This window comes from Neovison vison, chromosome X, assembly GCF_020171115.1.
Source record: "Neovison vison isolate M4711 chromosome X, ASM_NN_V1, whole genome shotgun sequence".
Classification (NCBI taxonomy): domain Eukaryota; kingdom Metazoa; phylum Chordata; class Mammalia; order Carnivora; family Mustelidae; genus Neogale; species Neogale vison.
In genome coordinates, this window is record NC_058105.1 from 90,191,605 (window position 1) to 90,210,691 (window position 19,087).

Here is a 19,087-nt window from a genome sequence, read left to right on the forward strand (position 1 = left end):
TACTGTAGAGTACTACCTTGTATGATTATAGGACAACTTGTTTATCCATTCTGATATTGATGGGCATTTGGATAATTTTCAGTTTTGAATAAAGCCACTCTCAACATCATCTTGTCTTTCAATCAAAATATGTTCGCCTTTCTCCTGAGTACATTCCTAGGAGTGGAAGAGCTGGGTCATAGACTATTACTTGGGTTCAGCTCTCTCTCTCTTTTTTAAGATGTTATTTATTTGAGAGAGAGAGAGCACATGAGCAGGGGGAGGGGTAGAAGGAGAGGGAAAAGCAGGCTCCCCACTGAGCAGGGAGCCCCAGGCGGGTCTCGATCCCAGGACCTGAGCCAAAGGCAGATGCTTACCCTGCTGAGCCACCCAGGCGCCCCTGTGTTCAGCTTTCATAGATAACACCAAACAGTTTTACAAAGTGTTTGTGCTACTGTATGCTCCTCAGAAACAATTTATGAGTTCCCATTGCTCATATCCTCACCAGCTCTCTTGGTTATTTTCCATCTTTTCCATTTTCAGCCATTTCTGGTGGTTATGAAGAAGTATCTGACTGCCGTTTAATCTATGTATCCTTGCTAACTAAAGTTGAGTATCTTTTCCTATGCTTATTTGCCACTTGGCATATCTTCTTTGGGAAGTGCCTGTTCCCTTTGAGTTTTTCCTGTTACTCCTGTTGATTTCTAGGAATCCATTTGAGATATGAATTGTTTGTCAGATACCAGTATTACAGTCATCTTCTCCCACTGTGGGATTTGCCTTTTCACTCTTAATTTTGTCTTCTGATGAGCCAAGGTCTTTCATTTTAGTGTAGTCCAATTTAATATCCTTTTATTCTACCAGATATCAGAACTTGATATAAAGCATATTAATTAAGATATGATAGTAGTGGTCCACATATAGACAAGTAGAATAGTCAAAACACAGAGTCAGGAATGGACCTCTACCTAGATGGTCACAAAGCAATACTGCAGAGCAGTGGAGAAAGGACAGTCTTTTCAATAAGCCATGTTGGATCTCCTTGATATCCATATGGAAGAAAAGAATTTTTTTTTAAAAAAAGATTTTATTTATTTATTTGACAGAGAGTATGCATAAGCAGGGGAAGGACAAAGGAAGAGGGAGAAGTAGACTCTCCACTGAGCAGGGAGCCTGACGTGATCTGGGGCTTGATCCCAGGACCCCAGGACCCCAGGATCATGACCTGAGCCAAAGGCAGACACTAACTGACTGGGAACTCAGACACCCCCCAGGTGCCTTGGAAGAAATGAATCTCGACCCTAGCACATACCACACACCAGAATCCTTCCCAAGAAGGCTATAAATCTAAATGTAAAAGATAGAACAGTCCAAATTTAGAAGAAAACATTGAACATCTTTATGACCCTGAGTTTTCCTAACTAAGACAGAGCGACCAACCATAACAGAAAGAATGATAAACAGCAATGGCATGTTTCTGTCCAATGCTTCATTTCACATCTTTGTCTTTTTGTTTTACATATGTGGCACCTGTGTTTTGTTTTGTGAACCAGTCCCATTGTCTTTGTCTTTTATGGCAGGAGTCAGCTCATTCAATTTAGTTGATTTATAACCTATTAAATTTCGTGCCTTCTATTATTTTATGCTAACTATTTATTTGACTTGGTTGGTATTTCTGCTCTTTTCCTATTTTTGCTGGTTTGGTCACATTTCTCATTCCCCTCTGGGTTCATATTATCTAGGAATTCTGATAGTTTGGGATTTTGATTACTTACGTCAATTTCTGCTAGTAGTTGCCTTCACCTTCCTTACAAATATAATTGTCTATCTTTTCTCTATTACTAGATCCAATAATGTTGTAATCACATTTGGATCTAGGAATAGAGGTGCGTGATTTGCCTTCTCTTCGTCATTTTACTCAGTAGATTTTTCCAGGCTATTGTAAATTTTCCAATTAATGGTAATCTTATTCCATATGCCTAGTTACATTATTTTTCTTTATTCAGATATAATATATATTACAAGAATCATTTCTCAAGACTGCTTTCCTCTGGTTTTTGAGGTTCCTGTTACTATTCGACTTATAATTGCTTAGACTCTTCCTTTGAGTGGTTTCCTGAGCTAGGAATGGTGGCATTTAATGTTATAAATGTTTTTATGTCTAAATTTGTCTTTTGCTCTGACAGAAGAATAGTATCAAGCTAGGATTCGTTTAAAATTCTAGGATCTCAGCCCCTTTCTCTCAGTAATTTGTAGATATTTTCTTCTAATATGATTCCTATCATTGCAAACAATAAGTCTAGTTGCCATTGTGAGCCCTTTCCATTGTAAATAACACATCGTTTCTGCCTGGAAGTATCTTAGGTTTTCTTTCTTTTTTTTTCGTTTTTTTTTTTTTTTAAGATTTTATTTATTTATATGACAGAGAGAGATCACAGGTAGGCCAAGAGAGAGGGGGAAGCAGGCTCCCCACTGAGCAGAGAGCCTGATGTGGGGCTCTATCCCAGGACCCTGAGATCATGACCTGAGCCGAAGGCAGAGGCTTAACCCACTGAGCCACCCAGGCGCCCTTTAGGTTTTCTTTTTATCCTCTAAATTCAATGCCACATCAGGTTTGGGGCTGATTTGGTTCATCTGGGAGTCAAGGATTGGGGGGATTTCCTTGGGGAAGGATCAATGAGGTAGGGTCCAATAGGATTAGATAATCTAAAGCCTATATATGTGATTCAAAATGGGGCAGTGAGTGACATTCTTGGGAAATTCTTGAAGTTTTATAGGAGTTGGAGATAAGGGGTGCTTGGGTGGCTCAGTTGGTTAAGCGTCTGCCTTCAGCTCAGATTATGATCTCAGGGTCCTGGGATCAAGTCCCGCATCTGGCTCCCTGCTTAGTGGGGAGCCTGCTTCTCCCTCTCTCTCTGTCTCCCACTCCCCTTGCTTGTTCTCTCTCTCTCTGGTCAAGTAAATAAAAAAATAAATAAAATCTTTTAAAAAAAGAGTTGGAGATATATGTATCTGAAGCCATTGATTAGCCCACGAAAGTTATTGATTGGACCCTGAGGTGGCAAATGATTGCTTGTAAGCCTGGGATTACAAGTTTTGGGGGGTCAGTCTGGTGGCCTTTTACGAGTTATTGATTGAGACCTGTGTATATCGGTAAATGCGGGACTGTGTGAGTTAGTATGTGATAGACTATTACTAAAGATTTTATGGGAGTCACTAATTCTCCATATGGGCTGTGAGTTATGGGGTCCTATAAGAGGTCAGGTTTGGTCTCTAAAAGTCATTGAGTTGGTTTTGCTATTGAGGGTGTATCGCCTGTGTTGATGATTATTTGGGGGAACCTATGAAAACCAGTGGATGATACCATCTGGGACACGATTTTGTCACGCAGTGTGGGTTACTGATTTAGGAGCCTGCACAGACATGCTGGTTGTCAGTGCCCGGATGGGAGCTGGGGGAGGGAGGCAATGAGTTTATGTTTTCATATATGGCAGAAGAAGGTGGGCTCTCTCAGTTGCCCAGAGCAGACACCGAATTATCCAGAAGCTCAGTTTATGCACTTGTGGTATGATCACCTCTAGCCAGAGCACTTTAAGGGCAGCAGGAAATGGAAATAATTTTTTTTGTGACCTCCCATGTACAGAATACCATATGGCTTAGTATTTAAGAAAATGTACCTTGGAGCCAGACATACTTGGGTTTGAGTCCCTGTCCTTCCCCCTTTCTTAATATCTCTGAACATCTCTATGTGATGATAAATGGGAATAATACTACTAGAATACCTAGTTCATAGGATGAGTTTGAAAATTAAAAGAGGTACCTGCTTTGCCCTTGTAATAATAATAATATTTAATATCAATGGAGTATGTTCCAGGTGCCAAGTAGGAATGAGTGCTTTGGAGGTATTTAATATACCATTTAATTCTAATGACCCTATGAGAACAGATGTTTTCATCCTCAGTTGTAAGATAAAGAAACTCAGACTGAAGTGACTTCCCCCAAATTCTAGCTAGAAGATCTGGAATTAAAGCCCTCATTCATTTTATACTAAGTCTTACGAGTATTATTTTTTCATATTATATGCTAACACTTAGTATTGGTTTTACTGAACATTTTCACAGTATCCAGCACAGAGAGCTGCCCCCTCGGTGCCCCCAGGAGGCAATTGTGGGGAGAATGGTGAATGACTGACCACGTGGACACTGGCTTTTCAGCATTTCTTGGAGTCTCTGCGGAGCCCCCAGGCCAGACCCCAGCAGCTCTGATTGGGTCCCCGGCTGCCTACCCGGCTTCGAGCTCCTGGGAAGAGCGGAGTCATCGGCAAGAGAGCCCGGAGAGCTGAGGCCCAGAGGGAACATGCCAGCTAACCAGAGTTCTCCCCAGTGGTCCTCGGTCCTGGCTGCAGAGGGACATGGCAGCCTGTGTGAGGTGAGGAGGGAGAGGACTCCAGGGGCTAGAGTTCACCCAGTGAGGAGGCAGCCCTGACTTGTCCCCAGGGCCACAAGGAGGGGGCAGGTGGGTCACAGAAGTGGCTGATTCCAAGACTCCAGGATACCAGGTCACCGTCCTCCAGCTGTGTGAGTACCACGTAGCCGGTGTCCCACATCCAGAGCCCTGTGTGTTTCAGTGGTCATGTGATGGAGGGAAGGTGGGATGGGAGGGTCACCCCACATCCGGGGTCCTAGCAAGGAAGACACTACCCCTGACCCACAGCACAGACCCTGCACTCTCCACTGGCTCTCTGTAGATGCTCAGCTGATCAGTCCCCCCTACCCCAGCCTCCTTTCTCCCTTGTCTCAGGGGATTTGCTGATTTCTCCTCTATCCTGATCTAAGGCAGAAAAACCCCTTTTCTCTGGAACTGAGAAGATGGCAGGGTAATAGGACAACAACAGGATCCAGGGTCCTTCTAGTTCTTCCTCTTCCTTTCAAAGGTGTAAAATGGCCCGAGAATGGACATGACTTGCCCAGGCCCCTTGGATTTTGAGTAACAGCGTTAGACTGGAACCAGGTCTCCTGAATGGGTCCTCCACCCTCACCACACCACAGCCAAGACCAAGTTGCCCACTACAGTTTCCCTTTGAGCATCTGGGTGGCTCAGTCTGTTGAGCGCCTGCCTTTAGCTCAAGTCATGATGTCCAGGTCCTGGGATCGAGCCCTGTGTCGGCTTCTCCCTCTCCATCTGCCCCTCCACCCCCCGCCCCACTTACGTTCCTTCTCTTTCTCTCTCAAATAAATATTTTTTAAAAAAATAAAAAGAAAAATAAATGTTCCCCTTGAGAATCTGTAAACAGGAGAAGGAGATGAGAAAGCCAGAACCTGCCCGACAGCTCCTTGTTTCAGACCTTCCTATGGGTGCTGTCACCTCTGGGACAGGCTTCTGGGACAGGCTTCTGGTCACAGAGGCTCAGGGTCACGTGGTCACTAGGATATTAAGCTTTAAAAAATTATTTTGATTTTTATTGTTTCATAATTTCATTATACCACGATAAAATGTTAGAAACACAGGTAAACAAATAGAAGAGAAGGAAACATTACTTGTAATTCCAGCATCACCCAAAGTTAACCATTGTTAACATTCAGCTACATTTCCAGTTCATTTTTCCTTTGTATGCACATGCGTGCATGTATGTGAGTGTATGTTCAGGACTGTGTCTGTGCACACATACCAGACACGGATACATCCTGTAGCTCAAATTTAAAAATGGAATCACAGTATTTGGTTGCCTCCTTTTTCATTTGTCAGCTTAACATGATTTTCTGGGCATTAAGTATTTTATCTTCCTATCTGCATAACGCACAGCATTATGTCCTTTGGATAAACTTGAATTAATTTAACCAATCCACTGTATGTGTATTTAGGGTGTTTCAGGTTTTCTGTTGTGATCAACACTGCTGTGGGAAAATTCCTGCACTTGAATCTTTTGCTCACGTCACTGAAATTATATTTGGGTCAAAGGTATGAAGCTGTCGAATGGTAAACAAATTGCCGCCTAACCGTAGTGCCCTTCCTTCCATCCAGGGAAATGTATAGGCTCCATCGTGTCAATCACAGACCCACAGTTTGGGCCCACAACAAAGTACTCCTCCCCAGTCTTTCTGCAGGTGGCCTCTTGCCCAGCCAGTGTGTGGGAATTTCTAGATGAAAGATTCTGGGCTCTACAGGGTACATTTCTCCATTCATCTCTTCCTTTCCAACCACAGACCTCTGACCCTTTTCAAGAAGAGATGGAAATGACCAAGACACTGTTGAATGTTATTTATTCACTTATTTATTTGTTGGGTTTTTTGTTTTTTTCGTTAGACGTCAGGGAGCAGGGAATGGGCAGAGATGCCAAAGAACCAATAAGAGTGTCCCTGGAGGTAGGGAACAGCCAGCGGGACCAGGAAATAGTGGCTGAACCTGGAAAAGAGGCAGAAGGGTCAGTAAGAGAAAGAGGGATGAGGAACAGCTGAAGGGACCCTGGTGCTCTCCCTGGAGATGGAAGATAGCCAAGGGACCCAGGGGACAGATGAGAGTGCAGCGGAACAGAGGAAACGGGAAACAGAAGCCCGGAACCAGGGGCAGTGGAGAGACCAACAAATAGTCCTGGGGACTGGAGAAGTAGAGAGCAGGGAAAAGCCAGCAGGTCCAAGAACAATAAGAGGGATCCCAAAATAGGAGGAGGGACCAGAAGGTAGATAGCAGCCAGAGGAGCAGAGACCATCAGAGGGATGGGAAAACAAAATTTGGCTAAAATGGAAAAAGTAGAGGGGCACCTGGGTGGCTCAGTGGGTTAAAGCCTCTGCCTTCAGCTCAGGTCACGATCCCAGGGTCCTGGGATCAAGCCCCGCATCGGGCTCTCTGCTCAGCAGGGAGCCTACTTCCTCCTCTCTCTCTGCCTGCCTCTCTGCCTACTTGTGATCTCTGTCTGTCAAATAAATAAAAAAAAAATCTTTTTTTTTTTTTTTAAAGTAGATAGGTTTGGCATTCGGGGCAAGAGCCTGTGGGACAAGCAGCTTCACAAGGCACCAGGGCTTAAGGAAGAATCCAAGGGGATAGGGAGAGGTAGAGGCTCCAGGGAACAAAAAAAAATAGGAAAGAATGGGAAGGGAGTGGATAGCAGCCAGAGGAGCAGGGACCAGCTGCCGAGGCTATAAACAGGGAGAAGGGTGGGGAGGGGACAGGCCCACGGGACAGGTGGAAAGACAGGGAAAGGCCTCCCAGGCTGAGGAGTAGCTGAGGACATCAGGAGCCACACGGAACAAGGAAGAGTCTCTAGGTCCAGGAACAGCCAGAGGGAACAGCAAAGCTGTACTGGGCATAGGGTGTCTCCTGGAGGTCCCCGGGGCTAACCAGGGGACTAGAAACCACTAAGTGGCCATGTAAAGCTTATCTGGTGTTGGAGAGCAGTTTGATGGACCAGAGAACAGCTAGAGGGACTAGAGAATAGCTGGAAGGCATAGTAGGCATTCCTGAGGCTGGTTAGCAGCGAGAGGCCCCATGTAACAGGCACCGGGGTTAAGGGCCAGTTGCAGAAGCCAGGGAGAGGCTGAGGAACAGCCAGAGTTCCCTGGAATAGGGTGACAGGGTTTCCTGGGATCAGGGATTTCAGTATCAAAATAGGGAAAGTCCTGGGCAAATGAAACCCTACCCAGGAAACAGAAGAACCAGCAAATAGACATGATGTAAGTGATGGAGAAGGGAAAGTCCAAAATCAAGCATGGCGGAGCACCCAGAACTGGTAGACTTTAGTGGTCAAGAGTCTAGGCTAGGATTTGGTGGTCAAGAGTCTAGGCTAGGAGCCGGGTTGACCAGCTGTCTGCAAAGTCCCCCCCTCCCACCTCCCCAAACCAGTTGCAGGAGTGTCAAGTGAGAGTATATTAAAAATGCATTCTGGATTTGCTGAAGGCACAGGGAAGAACTGGGACCGGACAGCAGTCAGGGGCCTCAAAGGGCAGTCAGTCTGTGCCAAGTAGAAGGAATAAGAAAAGCTCATCAGGACCAGGGAACAGCCAGATGGACTAGGGCGCCATCAGAAGAATGATGCCGCAGACTAAGGTCAGCTAGAGGGAAAACTGTCGGAGGAAACACAGGACAGTCAGAGGCACCAGGGAGCATCAGAGGGAAGAAGAAACAGGAGGCGTGGAACAGTTGGAGGAACCCAGGGACAATTCAGAAAGAGACCAAAGGGCACTCAGAAGGAGCAAGCAACATTTAGAGGGAACAGTAAACAGAGGGACCAAGGCAGTCCGATGGGGACTAACGCTGAGGGAATAAGGACCAGCAGAGGGAGCAGCAGGGAGAAGAGACAGGAGTGGGCAGGGGAAGCAGGGGAAACCGAGAGGGAGCCGTGGAGGGGTACGAGAACAGTCCAAGGGAACAGGGACCGACCAGAGGGAGCAGGGAAGATCAAAGCAACCCCAGCCAAAGGCAAACACACACAGAGGCTGGGTCTTTGGCCTCTGGTGAGGGCCCAGGGAGCCAAGAACTCGCTGCACACTTTCAGCCAGCCCCATAAGCACCACGGAAGCCCTTCTGCTAGGCTGGGACAGGGTATAGGAGGGCCGGGTCAGATCACAGGAGGGGATGTGGAAGTGTTCAGCGACAGGAGTGAGGCAAGCCCAGAAGTGGGGGTATGCAGACCTAAGCCGGCTGCGGGAAGGGCGGGAGCTGAGGGCCAGGAAACACAACGGACACTGAGTAGTCAGTCCTGGCAGCCCACTAGGGCCCCCGGGATGAGAGCCCGTAGTGTGTGGCTCAGATGATCCCGAAGGGAGACAGGAGAGCTGAGTGGGTCGCTGGAGAGCCGCGAGGAGCTAGTGTGGGGATCCTCACCTCGGATGAGGAAGTCCTTGCAGGGGTCCTGGTGGTGGTAGGCGTGCCATCCTGCCCGGTATAAATGGGACAGGAAATCAAACCTTTTCATAGGTGGGGGTGAGGCTGAAATCTGGGCGAGTCTGTGTTAGCAACTTTCTCCCCAGATTTCTGGCGCCAAAACCCCCCTCCCAAAGCTGCTATTTTTGCGGGGAAGGGGAGCAAAGACGGGCATCTGTGGGCAGTATACTTTGCGTCTATTTATCTTGTGTCTGTCCATGCTGAGAATGCCTGTCATGGGCTTTGTACACTTTCCCTGCAGACGGGACCTTCATGACTCCCAAGGAGGGAGGGACTGACTGAGGGTGGTCTTTTGTCCACTAGCTTGGGCCACTGGAGTTGTTAAAATGTTGAACAGTGCCAAATGAGTGAGTATTTTCATTCTTGCACACTGATTGGTAAATAGCCACGCATGTCCCGCCCCCTGAGGCTCCCCCCCCACCCCGTGTTGGCCACACACCTGCCCCTCTGCCCTCGGGGTAGCTGGCAAGCTGCTCCAGAGGATGGGCGGGCAGAATGAGAGCTTCCCGCAAGCCTGACCCCAGGGTTCCCCCTCATTGACTGCCCTTGGGTGATGAAGATGGTACAGGTCAGGTGTGTTCCTGGGGGCTCAAGTGAAGGTCCTCCTCTCAGCAACCCTCAGGGCTGTGCTCAGGAGTGCTGGCTTGGTTGGGGTAGGGGCGATGCTCCAAGTGCTGGGCTCGGCCCAGAGTTTGTGTTGCTGCCTCCAGAAGCTACTGGTGCTGGAGAAGGTACTGTGAGTTCCTGCACGCTTGGTGCCCCTGATCATTCGCCAGCAAGGGGAGGCCAACATATTCTCTGTCCTTTAGGAAATCCTCACCCACCCCGAGGCCTAAAGAAATATTCACCTAAATTTTCCACGAGGAGTTTCAAAGCTTTGGTTTTTTGTTTTTAACTTTTGATTCTTCTGAAATAATTTTGAAATGAAAGAGAAATTACTGGAACAGCACAAAGAACTATGTACCCCCTGCATCCAAAATAACCTGTTAACATTTTGCCACATTTGCTTTCATTCCATTCTTGATATATGCCTGTGTGTTTGTAAGTTCGTGTCTATGTGTATACACACAGCTGTATTTAAAACTTTATTTTCTGAACCGCTTGAGAGGAATTTGCAGACACAGTTTTTAGTATTTACCCCTAAATACTTCAAGGCGAATCTCTTAAGAACAAAGACATTGTCTTCTGTAACCACAGTACAGTTTTCGGAAAGAAGAAATTTCACATTGATAAGGGGCTAACATAGCATGTATTACCTAATTATCTAATCTGGAACGTATAATATACAGTTTCCCCAGCTGTCACAAGAAGGTCCTTTATAGCATTTTCCCCTGGTCCAGGATCCAATCCAGGTTCATTTATTACATTTCCTTGGCATGTCCTTTTAGTCTTGGATCCAGAAGAGTGCCTCAGCCTTTCCTTGGCTTTCATGACATGGACCGTTTGGAAGAATGTCCCTCAACTTGGATTTGTTTCTTGCTTCCTCATAATCAGATTTAGGTCATTCCTTTTTTCGCTCAGGAGTATCACAGAAACAGTGCTGTGTTCTTCTCAGTGCTTCGTGTCAGTAGGCATTCAATATCAATTTAGATTTCATTGATAATATTAACTTTGTTCACTATGACTGAGACAGTGTCTGTCAGGTTCTGTAACGTGACTGTCTTTCCCTGTGTAATTAATAACTGTTTTGTGGGGAGATGCTTTGAGGCTATGTAAATATCCTATTTCTCATGCATCCAGTGACAATTCTTGCCTCTAACAATTAATTACTCTGCTGTTTCCCTAATGATGTTTTTCTAATCCCATCATTTCTTCCGCATTGATTAGTTGGCATTCCAAGGAAGAACAGCCCTCGCTCTGACTGCTGAAAATACAATTATACGCCAGGCACAATGAGCACACCTTGACTTGTCATTCATCACTAATGGGAACCAGAGCTTCTTGGAGAAATGACTGATTCCAGGTTTAGAGCAGAGAGTACAAAATGACCGTGGAAGAACTCATTGTACTGAAAAGTAATAGAGTGCTTAAAAGATGAGGCCATGTCAAAATGACACAGGAGCCACCTGGAGGGAACTCCCTGTGGCCAAATTGGACAATTTGAGTAGCAAAATAAAAAATGATAGCAATAGATTATAACCCACTGAATAAAGTAGGAAGTCACCAGCCCATATAATAGGGGGATAGGTTTGTAGGTAGGCAGAGAGGAAAGAAATGAATGCATTCTGATCTTTTCTGCTGTGCTCACTACTCCAGTCCTTCTGAGGATAATATTGGTAGCTTGTTAAAACTTTTTATTTTTGAAATAATTATAGATTTACTGGAAGTTGCAAAGATGGAGAGAGGTCTCATGTAACCCTTCACGCAGTTTCTGCCAGTGGTTACATCCTGCATCACTGAGTATCACAAACAGGAAACTGACATTGCTACAGTGTGTGTGTGTAGTTCTCTGCCATTCATGTACTGATTCTTCCTTTTTAAAGATTTTATTTATTTATTTATTTATTTATTTGGAAGAAAGAGAGGGAGAGAGAGCATGAGGGGGGAAGGTCAGAGGGAGAAGCAGACTCCCTGCTGAGCGGGGAGCCCAATGTGGGACTCGATCCCGGGACTCCAGGGTCATGACCTGAGCCGAAGGCAGTCACCCAACCAACTGAGCTACCCAGGCGCCCCCATGTATTGATTCTTGTGCAATAATACAGGTACAGAACAGTTCCATCACCAAATAAGTCACTGGCATTGACATGTTACCAGTTAGAATGAAGCATAGAAGACTTAGTGACCTTTAAATCCCTTTACCCTTACCAGATTATATTATAATACAGTTGTCTTAAATATTTCCTCTACATACATGGAAATCCATAGTAGACAAGGTAATACGTCTTGCTTTGACCTGCAAATGTAATTTAGAAAACCCAAGAGGAGGAGGAATGTCTATTGTCTTTTCTTGTATTTTTACTTTTTCCATTTTCTCTTCCTTCCTGATGCTCCGAGATTCCTTCTCTTATTATCTCCTTTCTGTTTACAGAACTTGCATTGGCCATTCACTTAGGGTAGGTCTGCTGGCCACAGATTTTCCTACACCTGAGAATATCTTGATTTCCTTTTCACTTCTTTCTTAATTACAGCTTCACACAATCCATTTCACAACAATTTCATCACCTCAAGAAGAAGCCCCATTTCCTGCAGCCGTCACTCCTCCCCACCCCTCCACCCCCGTTCCCTGCCTCCCCCAACCCCAGCAACCACTCATACACTTTCTGTCTCTCTATAGACTTCACTCTTATGGACAGTTCACATGAATGGACTCATATATTCTGTGATCTTTGTGTCTGGCTTCTTTCACATAGCATAATGTTTCAAGGAACTCCCTCTGGTCAAATCTGGGACAATTTGAGTACCAAAATAAATAATGGTAGTAATAGGTTATATATAACCTGAAGAATAAAGTAGGAAGTCTCCAGTCCCTATAGGTGGGTAAGTTTGTACGTAGATACAGATAGGGAAGAAGTCTGGCATGTTGGACATGTACCAGTTGTAACATGTGTCCATTATTTTATTCCTTTTTATGGCTGAATAATATGCCATTCTATAGATGTATTGTGTTTTGTTGATCCCTTTGTCAACTGATGTACGCCGGTGTGATATCCACCTTGTAACTCTTATGAGTAATGCTGCTCTCGACATATGTGTCCGTGTTTTTATGCAGCCGTATATTTCTTTTTTTTTTTTAAGATTTTATTTATTTATTTGACACACAGAGATCACAAGTAGGCAGAGGCAGGCAGAGAGAGAGGAGGAAACAGGCTCCCTGCTGAGCAGAGAGCCCGATGCGGGGCTCGATTCCAGGACCCTGGGATCATGACCTGAGCCAAAGGCAGAGGCTTTAACCCACTGAGCCACCCAGGCATCCCCACGGCCGTATATTTTCATTTCTCTTGAGGATGCATGTACCTAGGAATGAAATTGCTGGGTCAAATGGTAGCTATATGCAGTCATTTGGGGAGCTGCCAGATTGTTTCCCGAAGCAGCTGCACCATTTTACACTCCCCCGGCAATATATGAAGGTTCCAATTTCTCCACGTTCTCACCAACACTTGCTATTTTCTGACGTCTTGATTCCAGCCATCCTAGTGGGTGTGAGGTAGTATCTCATCATCGTTTTGATTTGTATTTCCCTGATCATTAATGACGCTGAGCACCTTGTCATGTATTTATTGGCCACTACCAGTTCATTTCTTTTTATTGGGGGGTAGGGGAGCAGGGAAGGGGGCTGGGGCAGAGGGAGAGGGAAAGAGAGAATCTTAAGCAGACTCTATGCCCAGCACGGAGCCCAATGCAGGGCTTGATTTCATTACCCTGACATCATGACCCGAGCCGAAATCAAGAGTCAGCCGCTTAAATGACTGAGCCACCCAGATGGCTTTTACTACTTCATTTCTTAGGGGTAGTTTTGCCAGATATGGCAGGGTCGACAGTTCTTTTCTTTGAGTACTTAAAAATGTTGTGCCAGTGTACCTCGGTGGCTCAGTCATTTAGGCAGCTGATGCTTGATTTTGGCTCAGGTCATGATCTCAGGGTCCTGGGATCAAGCCCTGCATCAGGCTCTGCTTTCAGTGGGGAGTCTGCCTGAGGATTCTCTCTCTCTGCCCCTCCCCCTGCCAATATAAATAAATAAATAAATCTTTGGGAAGAAAAATGTTGTGCCATTTGCATCCCTCCTTCATGGTTTCTTTCTTTTTCTTTTTTAAAAGATTTTATTTATTTATTTGACAGACAGAGATCACAAGGAGTCAGAGAGGCAGGCAGAGAGAGAGGAGGAAATAGGCTCCCTGCTGAGCAGAGAGCCTGATGTGGGGCTCGATCCCAGGACCCTGGGATCATGACCCTGAGCCGAAGGTAAAGGCTTTAACCCACTGAGCCACCCAGGTGCCCCTCCTTCATGGTTTCTGATGAGAAATCTGTTGTCACTTTGTTTTCTGCCCATAAGTAAGTTGTGGCTTCTCTCTACCTAATTTTAAGATTTTTTTTCTTTGTCTTTAGTTTTCTTCTGATTGTAAAGTGTCTTGGTGTAGATTTCTTTGGCTTTTCCTCTGGGGGTTTTCCTCAGTTTCTTGAAACTTGTAAGTTGATAATTTTTGTTAAATTTGGGAAATTGTCAGCCAGTTTCTTCAAATATTTTTTCAGACCCACACTTGTTCTCCTCTCCTTCTGGGACTCTGATGACACGAATGCCAGATCTTCTATTACTGTCTCACAGGTCCCTGAGGCTCTGCTCATTTTTTTTCCAGCCAATTTTCCTTTCTGTTCATATTGGATCATTTCCATTGTTCCATTGTCAAGTTCTCAGATTCTTTCCTCTGTCCTCTCTATTCTCCTGTTGAGCCCACAGTGGAGTTTTAAATTTTGTCAATGTATTTTTAGGTTCTAAAATTTCCATTCAGTTTGTCTTTGTATCTTTTCTTTCTTGGCTAAGACTTTCTATTCTCACATTTCTTTTGAGTATGTTGAAACATTTCTATGATAGGTGCTCTAAAATTCTTGTCAGATAGTTCTAACATCTGTGTTATCTCAATGTTGGTATCTCTTGATTGTCTTTTCTCATTCCAGTCGAGATTTTTCTGCTTCTTCTCATGATGCCTGATTTTTCGGTTATGTCCTGGATATTTTGGGAGCTATGACAGTCTAGATTTTATTTAAATGCTGTGTTTAACAGGTCTCCTCTGACACTGTTCTGCTAGAAAGGAAGAATCTTCTTCTGAAGAGGATTCTGAAAAATGCTCCTTATTGCCAGGTAGATGTAAAGTTCAGGTTCCCCAGTTGACCTCCTTTGACACCCCAGAAGGAGACAAGCCCCTTGTTGCTACTGGGCAAGGGTAGGATTTCAGGCCTTCCTGCACACAATGTCTGACACCACCTTGGTGGGAAGGCAGACGACACCTTGTTGTCGAGTGGGGTTGGAAGTCCAAGGGCCCCACGTGGCCTAAAGTGATACTATGGGCAAAGGGTCTCGTTACCCCCAGGCTGAAAATCTAGGCTCCCCATTCAGCCTTTGCTGATGAGAATGGGAGTAGGAGCACAGTTCTTTTCCCTGATACTTGGCTGGAACAGGGCGGTATCATTGAAGTTTTTCTCTCTTGCTACATTGCCTTTTCCCTGGTACTTGAACTCATGAAAGCAGGCTTTCCTGGGGCTGTTTTCAGTCTATGCCAGCTGGCTTTCTAGGTTGCCAGTTTCTCTAGCACCTAGTCCAAGATATGTGGGGCAAAAAGAAAATGGGGAAATCACCACTGTGGCATTCCTCAGGTTCCGACAAACATGGTAAGTTTGCCTCCCTCTCTCCAACTTACAGAGTACCCTTATCTTTGTTTTATATATAATGTCCTGGGATTTTAGCTGTACTCAGCAGGAGAAATAGAGAGAATTATGTCTATTCCATTTTGGTCCCATTGGTGATTTTTAACTTAATTTTTGAATAGGTAATACATTCACATGGTTCTCTCCCCAGCTCCCCAGATTTCCCTAGCCAGAAAACTGGTCTTGGGTCGTGTGTGTGTGTGTGTGTGTGGCATGGGGGTCTGGGGGGTGTAATATGCTTAGGGATTATGCAAATAAAAGGCACTAAGAAGATATTCTTTTTTAACGTTTTTTTATTGGTTTATTTAGAGAGAGGGAGCAGAAGTGGGAGGAAGGGCAGAGAGAGAGGGAGAGAAAGAATCTCAAACAGACTTGGCACTGAATGCAGAGCCTGACACAAGCCATGACCCCAAGATCACGACCTGAGCCAAAATCAAGAATCGGTCACTCGGGGCTCCTGGGTGGCTCAGTCATCAAGTGTCTGCCTTCGGTTCAGGTCATGGTCCCAGGGTCCTGGGATCGAGCCCCACATGGGGCTCCCTGCTCAGCAGAAAGCTTGCTTCTTGCTCTCCCACTCCCCCTGCCTGTGTTTCCTCTTTTGCTGTCTCTCTCTCTCTGTCAGATAAATAAATAAATAAAATCTTTGTTTTTATAAAATCTTAAAAAAAAAAAAGCATGTCACTCAACCAACTGAGCCACCCAGGCATCCCCGAAAATATCCTTTTTTATAAGTTTTTATTTATTTATTTGACACAGAGAGAGTGATCACAAGTAGGCAGAGAGAGAGAGGGAGAAGCAGACTCCTGCTGAGCAAAGAGCCCCATGCCGGGCTCGATCCCAGGACCCTGAGATCACGACCTGAGCTGAAGGCAGAGGCTCAACCCACTGAGCCACCCAGGCGCCCCCCAGAAAATATTCTTAATATTTTTCACACAGAGAATAGATACTGTTACTATTATGTTGAACACTGGTTTTTTAATTACTATCAATTTTTAACTTTTTATCATGAAATATACACATTTTGAATAATGCTGCTGTAAATATTCTGGGCCATGCCTCCCTTTGCACATGTACACATATTCCAGTTGGGCATATTGCCACGAGTGGAATCACTGTGTTCTCGTGTATGCATGCTTTAACATTACCCAATAAAGATAAAATGCTTTCCAGCAAAGTTGCACCAATTTAGATCACCATCAGAAATATGAGAGTTCTTATCATACCACATTCTCCTCAACACTTCATACTATCAGTCTTTTTCATTGAGGACATTCTAGGGATTTTATAGTGGTATCTCACTGAGGGTTTTTTTTTTTAGATTTTATTTATTTATTTGACAGAGCACGCACAAGCACAGGGAGCAGGAGAGGGGGAAGCAGGCTCCCGGCTGAGCAGGGAGCCCGATGCAGGGCTCCATCCCAGGACCCCAGGATCATGACCTGAGTGGAAGGCAGATGCCCAACCAACTGAGCCACCCAGATGCCCCTCACTGTGGTTTAAATTTGCATTCCCTGGTTACTAAGGTTAAGCCCTTTTCATGTTTACCGAAACCTTGAATTTCCACTTTTGTAAAATGCCTGTTCAAATGCTTTGCCCACTTTTCTCCTCGGTGATCTTATTGGCTTGTAAGAGTTCTTTACGTCCTCTAGATATAAACCCTTTGACAGTAATAGGTGTTGCAGATATCTTCTATTCGGTGGCTTTCCTTTTCTTCTCTTATAACACTACCTTTTAAATGAATAGAAGCTTTAAAATTTATGGTAGCCAGATGTCAATCTTTTTCATTATGGTTAATTTTTTTTGCATCTTCTTTGAGAATTATTTTCCTAATCTGTGATCATAAAGATACTTGTTTATATCATCTTTTTCCTGTTTTGTTTTGTGCCAAAACCTGGGGATGGATTTTCTGTATTGCCTTTAAAGGCTCTATTGCTTCACCTTTCCCCCTATGTGTTTCTTGTTATTCAATTTCTATTTTATTCAATTCTGTATTGCCATGGTCTGGCACATGATCAATCAGTAAATGTAGGTAGTACCCACATTAACTAGAGGACTTAAAGAGAGCCTATTTTAATCCTCATGTTTGCAAAACAATGACTGACTATATAAACAAATGAACGTACTACATACACAATGAATGTCAAGCTACTTCAATAAGTTTTTTTCTCTCACAGAATGAAATACAAAACCAGGTACTGAGCAAAAGCCCTATGTGGTACATTACGGTAAAACATCATGAAAAAACGATTTCCTATTTGTCTTCCTTCCAACCTTCTCCCCCACCGCCCACCGCCCCCTGCTGACCCTGTTGCCTTGAACGGGACTGTGCTGTTACAGGTCTCCGTGTCATTTGAGGATGTGACTGTGGACTTCAGCAAGGAAGAGTGGCAGCACTTGGACCCTGCTCAGAGACGCTTGTACCGGGATGTGACGCTGGAGAATTACAGCCACCTGCGCTCAGTGGGTAAGCACAGCTGCCCTGTGTGCCTGCCAGGCGCCTGAGTGTGGCTATTTCCATTCTCAGCTGCTGGGTGTTCTGGAACATCTTGAGTGTGTGATGGGGTCATCTTTGATCTGTCCAGGACTCTTCAGTCCCTTTTCAGCACTCATTATTACTCTGTTGCCAATGAAATGTGCTTACTTTTCTGGAGAGCAAATGGAAATGTCATTGAAAGTCCCCTGAAATCCACTCAGCTGGACCCAATCCTGTACTATGTCCTGTTAACAGGGTGCCAGGTTCCCAAACCAGAGGTCATCTTCAAGTTGGAGCAAGGAGAGGGGCCATGGACATTGGAGGGGGAAACCCCACATCAGAGCTGGTCAGGTGAGTGAGTGTGACTCAGGCAGATGGGGCACATGGAAGCAAATCTCATTTTTTTTCGAAGAGGCTGATAGCTTTGAAAGGCTGTGAAGATAACTTGCCTGCAAGTTCTAAACTGCCTTTTTTTCCTTGGGATTTTATTTATTTATTCCACTGAAAGAGCAAGAGAAGCACATAAGCAGAGGAGTGGGAAGCAGCAGACAGAGAGACAGAGAGACAGAGAGAAGCAGGCTCCCCACTGAGTAAAGAGCCGGATGCCGGGCTTGATCCCAGGGACCCCAGGATTGTGTCCTGAGCCAAAAGCAGATGCTTAACCAACTGAGCCACCCAGGCACCCCAAGAGTTCTAAACTTCTATAGTTTATTGGAGATAGTTCATGGAAGCTCCTTTGATACCTGAACAGTTTCTCCAAGTACAATTCTTGCAAATAGCCATTGTCTTCATTGCTTGGCATTTTGACGAGAGAGCTGTCTCTCATCTCTGTATCCTGGATCACTTCGCTCCCACCCCCTTTCTCTTAGATTCTTTCCCTGCACATTCAGACATTTTAACATTTCTTCCCTTTTATTCCAATTCCGCATGTTCGTTCCAGGGGCAATGGAGCTACTGTGTTTATCTGTGAATTTGTGTTGTATCCGTTAAAAGCTGGAAGTATGGGTTTATGAGTCTATTTTTAGTACATATAAAATATATTGTGCCCCAGGTCTTAATTCTGTTCCCTTTTTTTCACTCATCCATAAGGTCTGTCCGTATTACAGTGTGTTCATCTGGCTTCATTCCTTCAAACGGCTGCATAATATTTTATTACTTGCCCCTTTTTCCAGCCTTGTCATCTTCCTCATACCCCCCAGCCATGAGGTTGCTCTAAGGGCCCCGTCCACTGTTCACCAGTCTTTTCTTCATATACATGCACACATTCATCCGTATTAAATCCTGATGACTCTGCTTTTGACATCTCCAGTCTGGTTTTCACTGGTATTTTAGTACCAGATTTAGCTACCCAGAAAGTTCCCACGAGATGTTTCTCTTGACCCTCAGTACGTCAGAAATTGG

General features: G+C 44.9%; 1 protein-coding gene across 1 annotated transcript in view; it reads left to right on the top strand.

Moving 5' to 3' along the window:
* Positions 1 to 19,087, top strand: part of ZNF41 (zinc finger protein 41) — a 40,102-nt gene that overhangs the window by 15,059 nt on the left and 5,956 nt on the right. The window contains exons 2-4 of the mRNA XM_044235048.1: positions 4,101 to 4,407; positions 17,551 to 17,677; positions 17,942 to 18,037. Of these exons, the coding sequence (XP_044090983.1) occupies positions 4,336 to 4,407; positions 17,551 to 17,677; positions 17,942 to 18,037 (295 nt within the window). The 5' untranslated portion in view covers positions 4,101 to 4,335. The remainder of the gene's footprint in view (positions 1 to 4,100; positions 4,408 to 17,550; positions 17,678 to 17,941; positions 18,038 to 19,087) is intronic.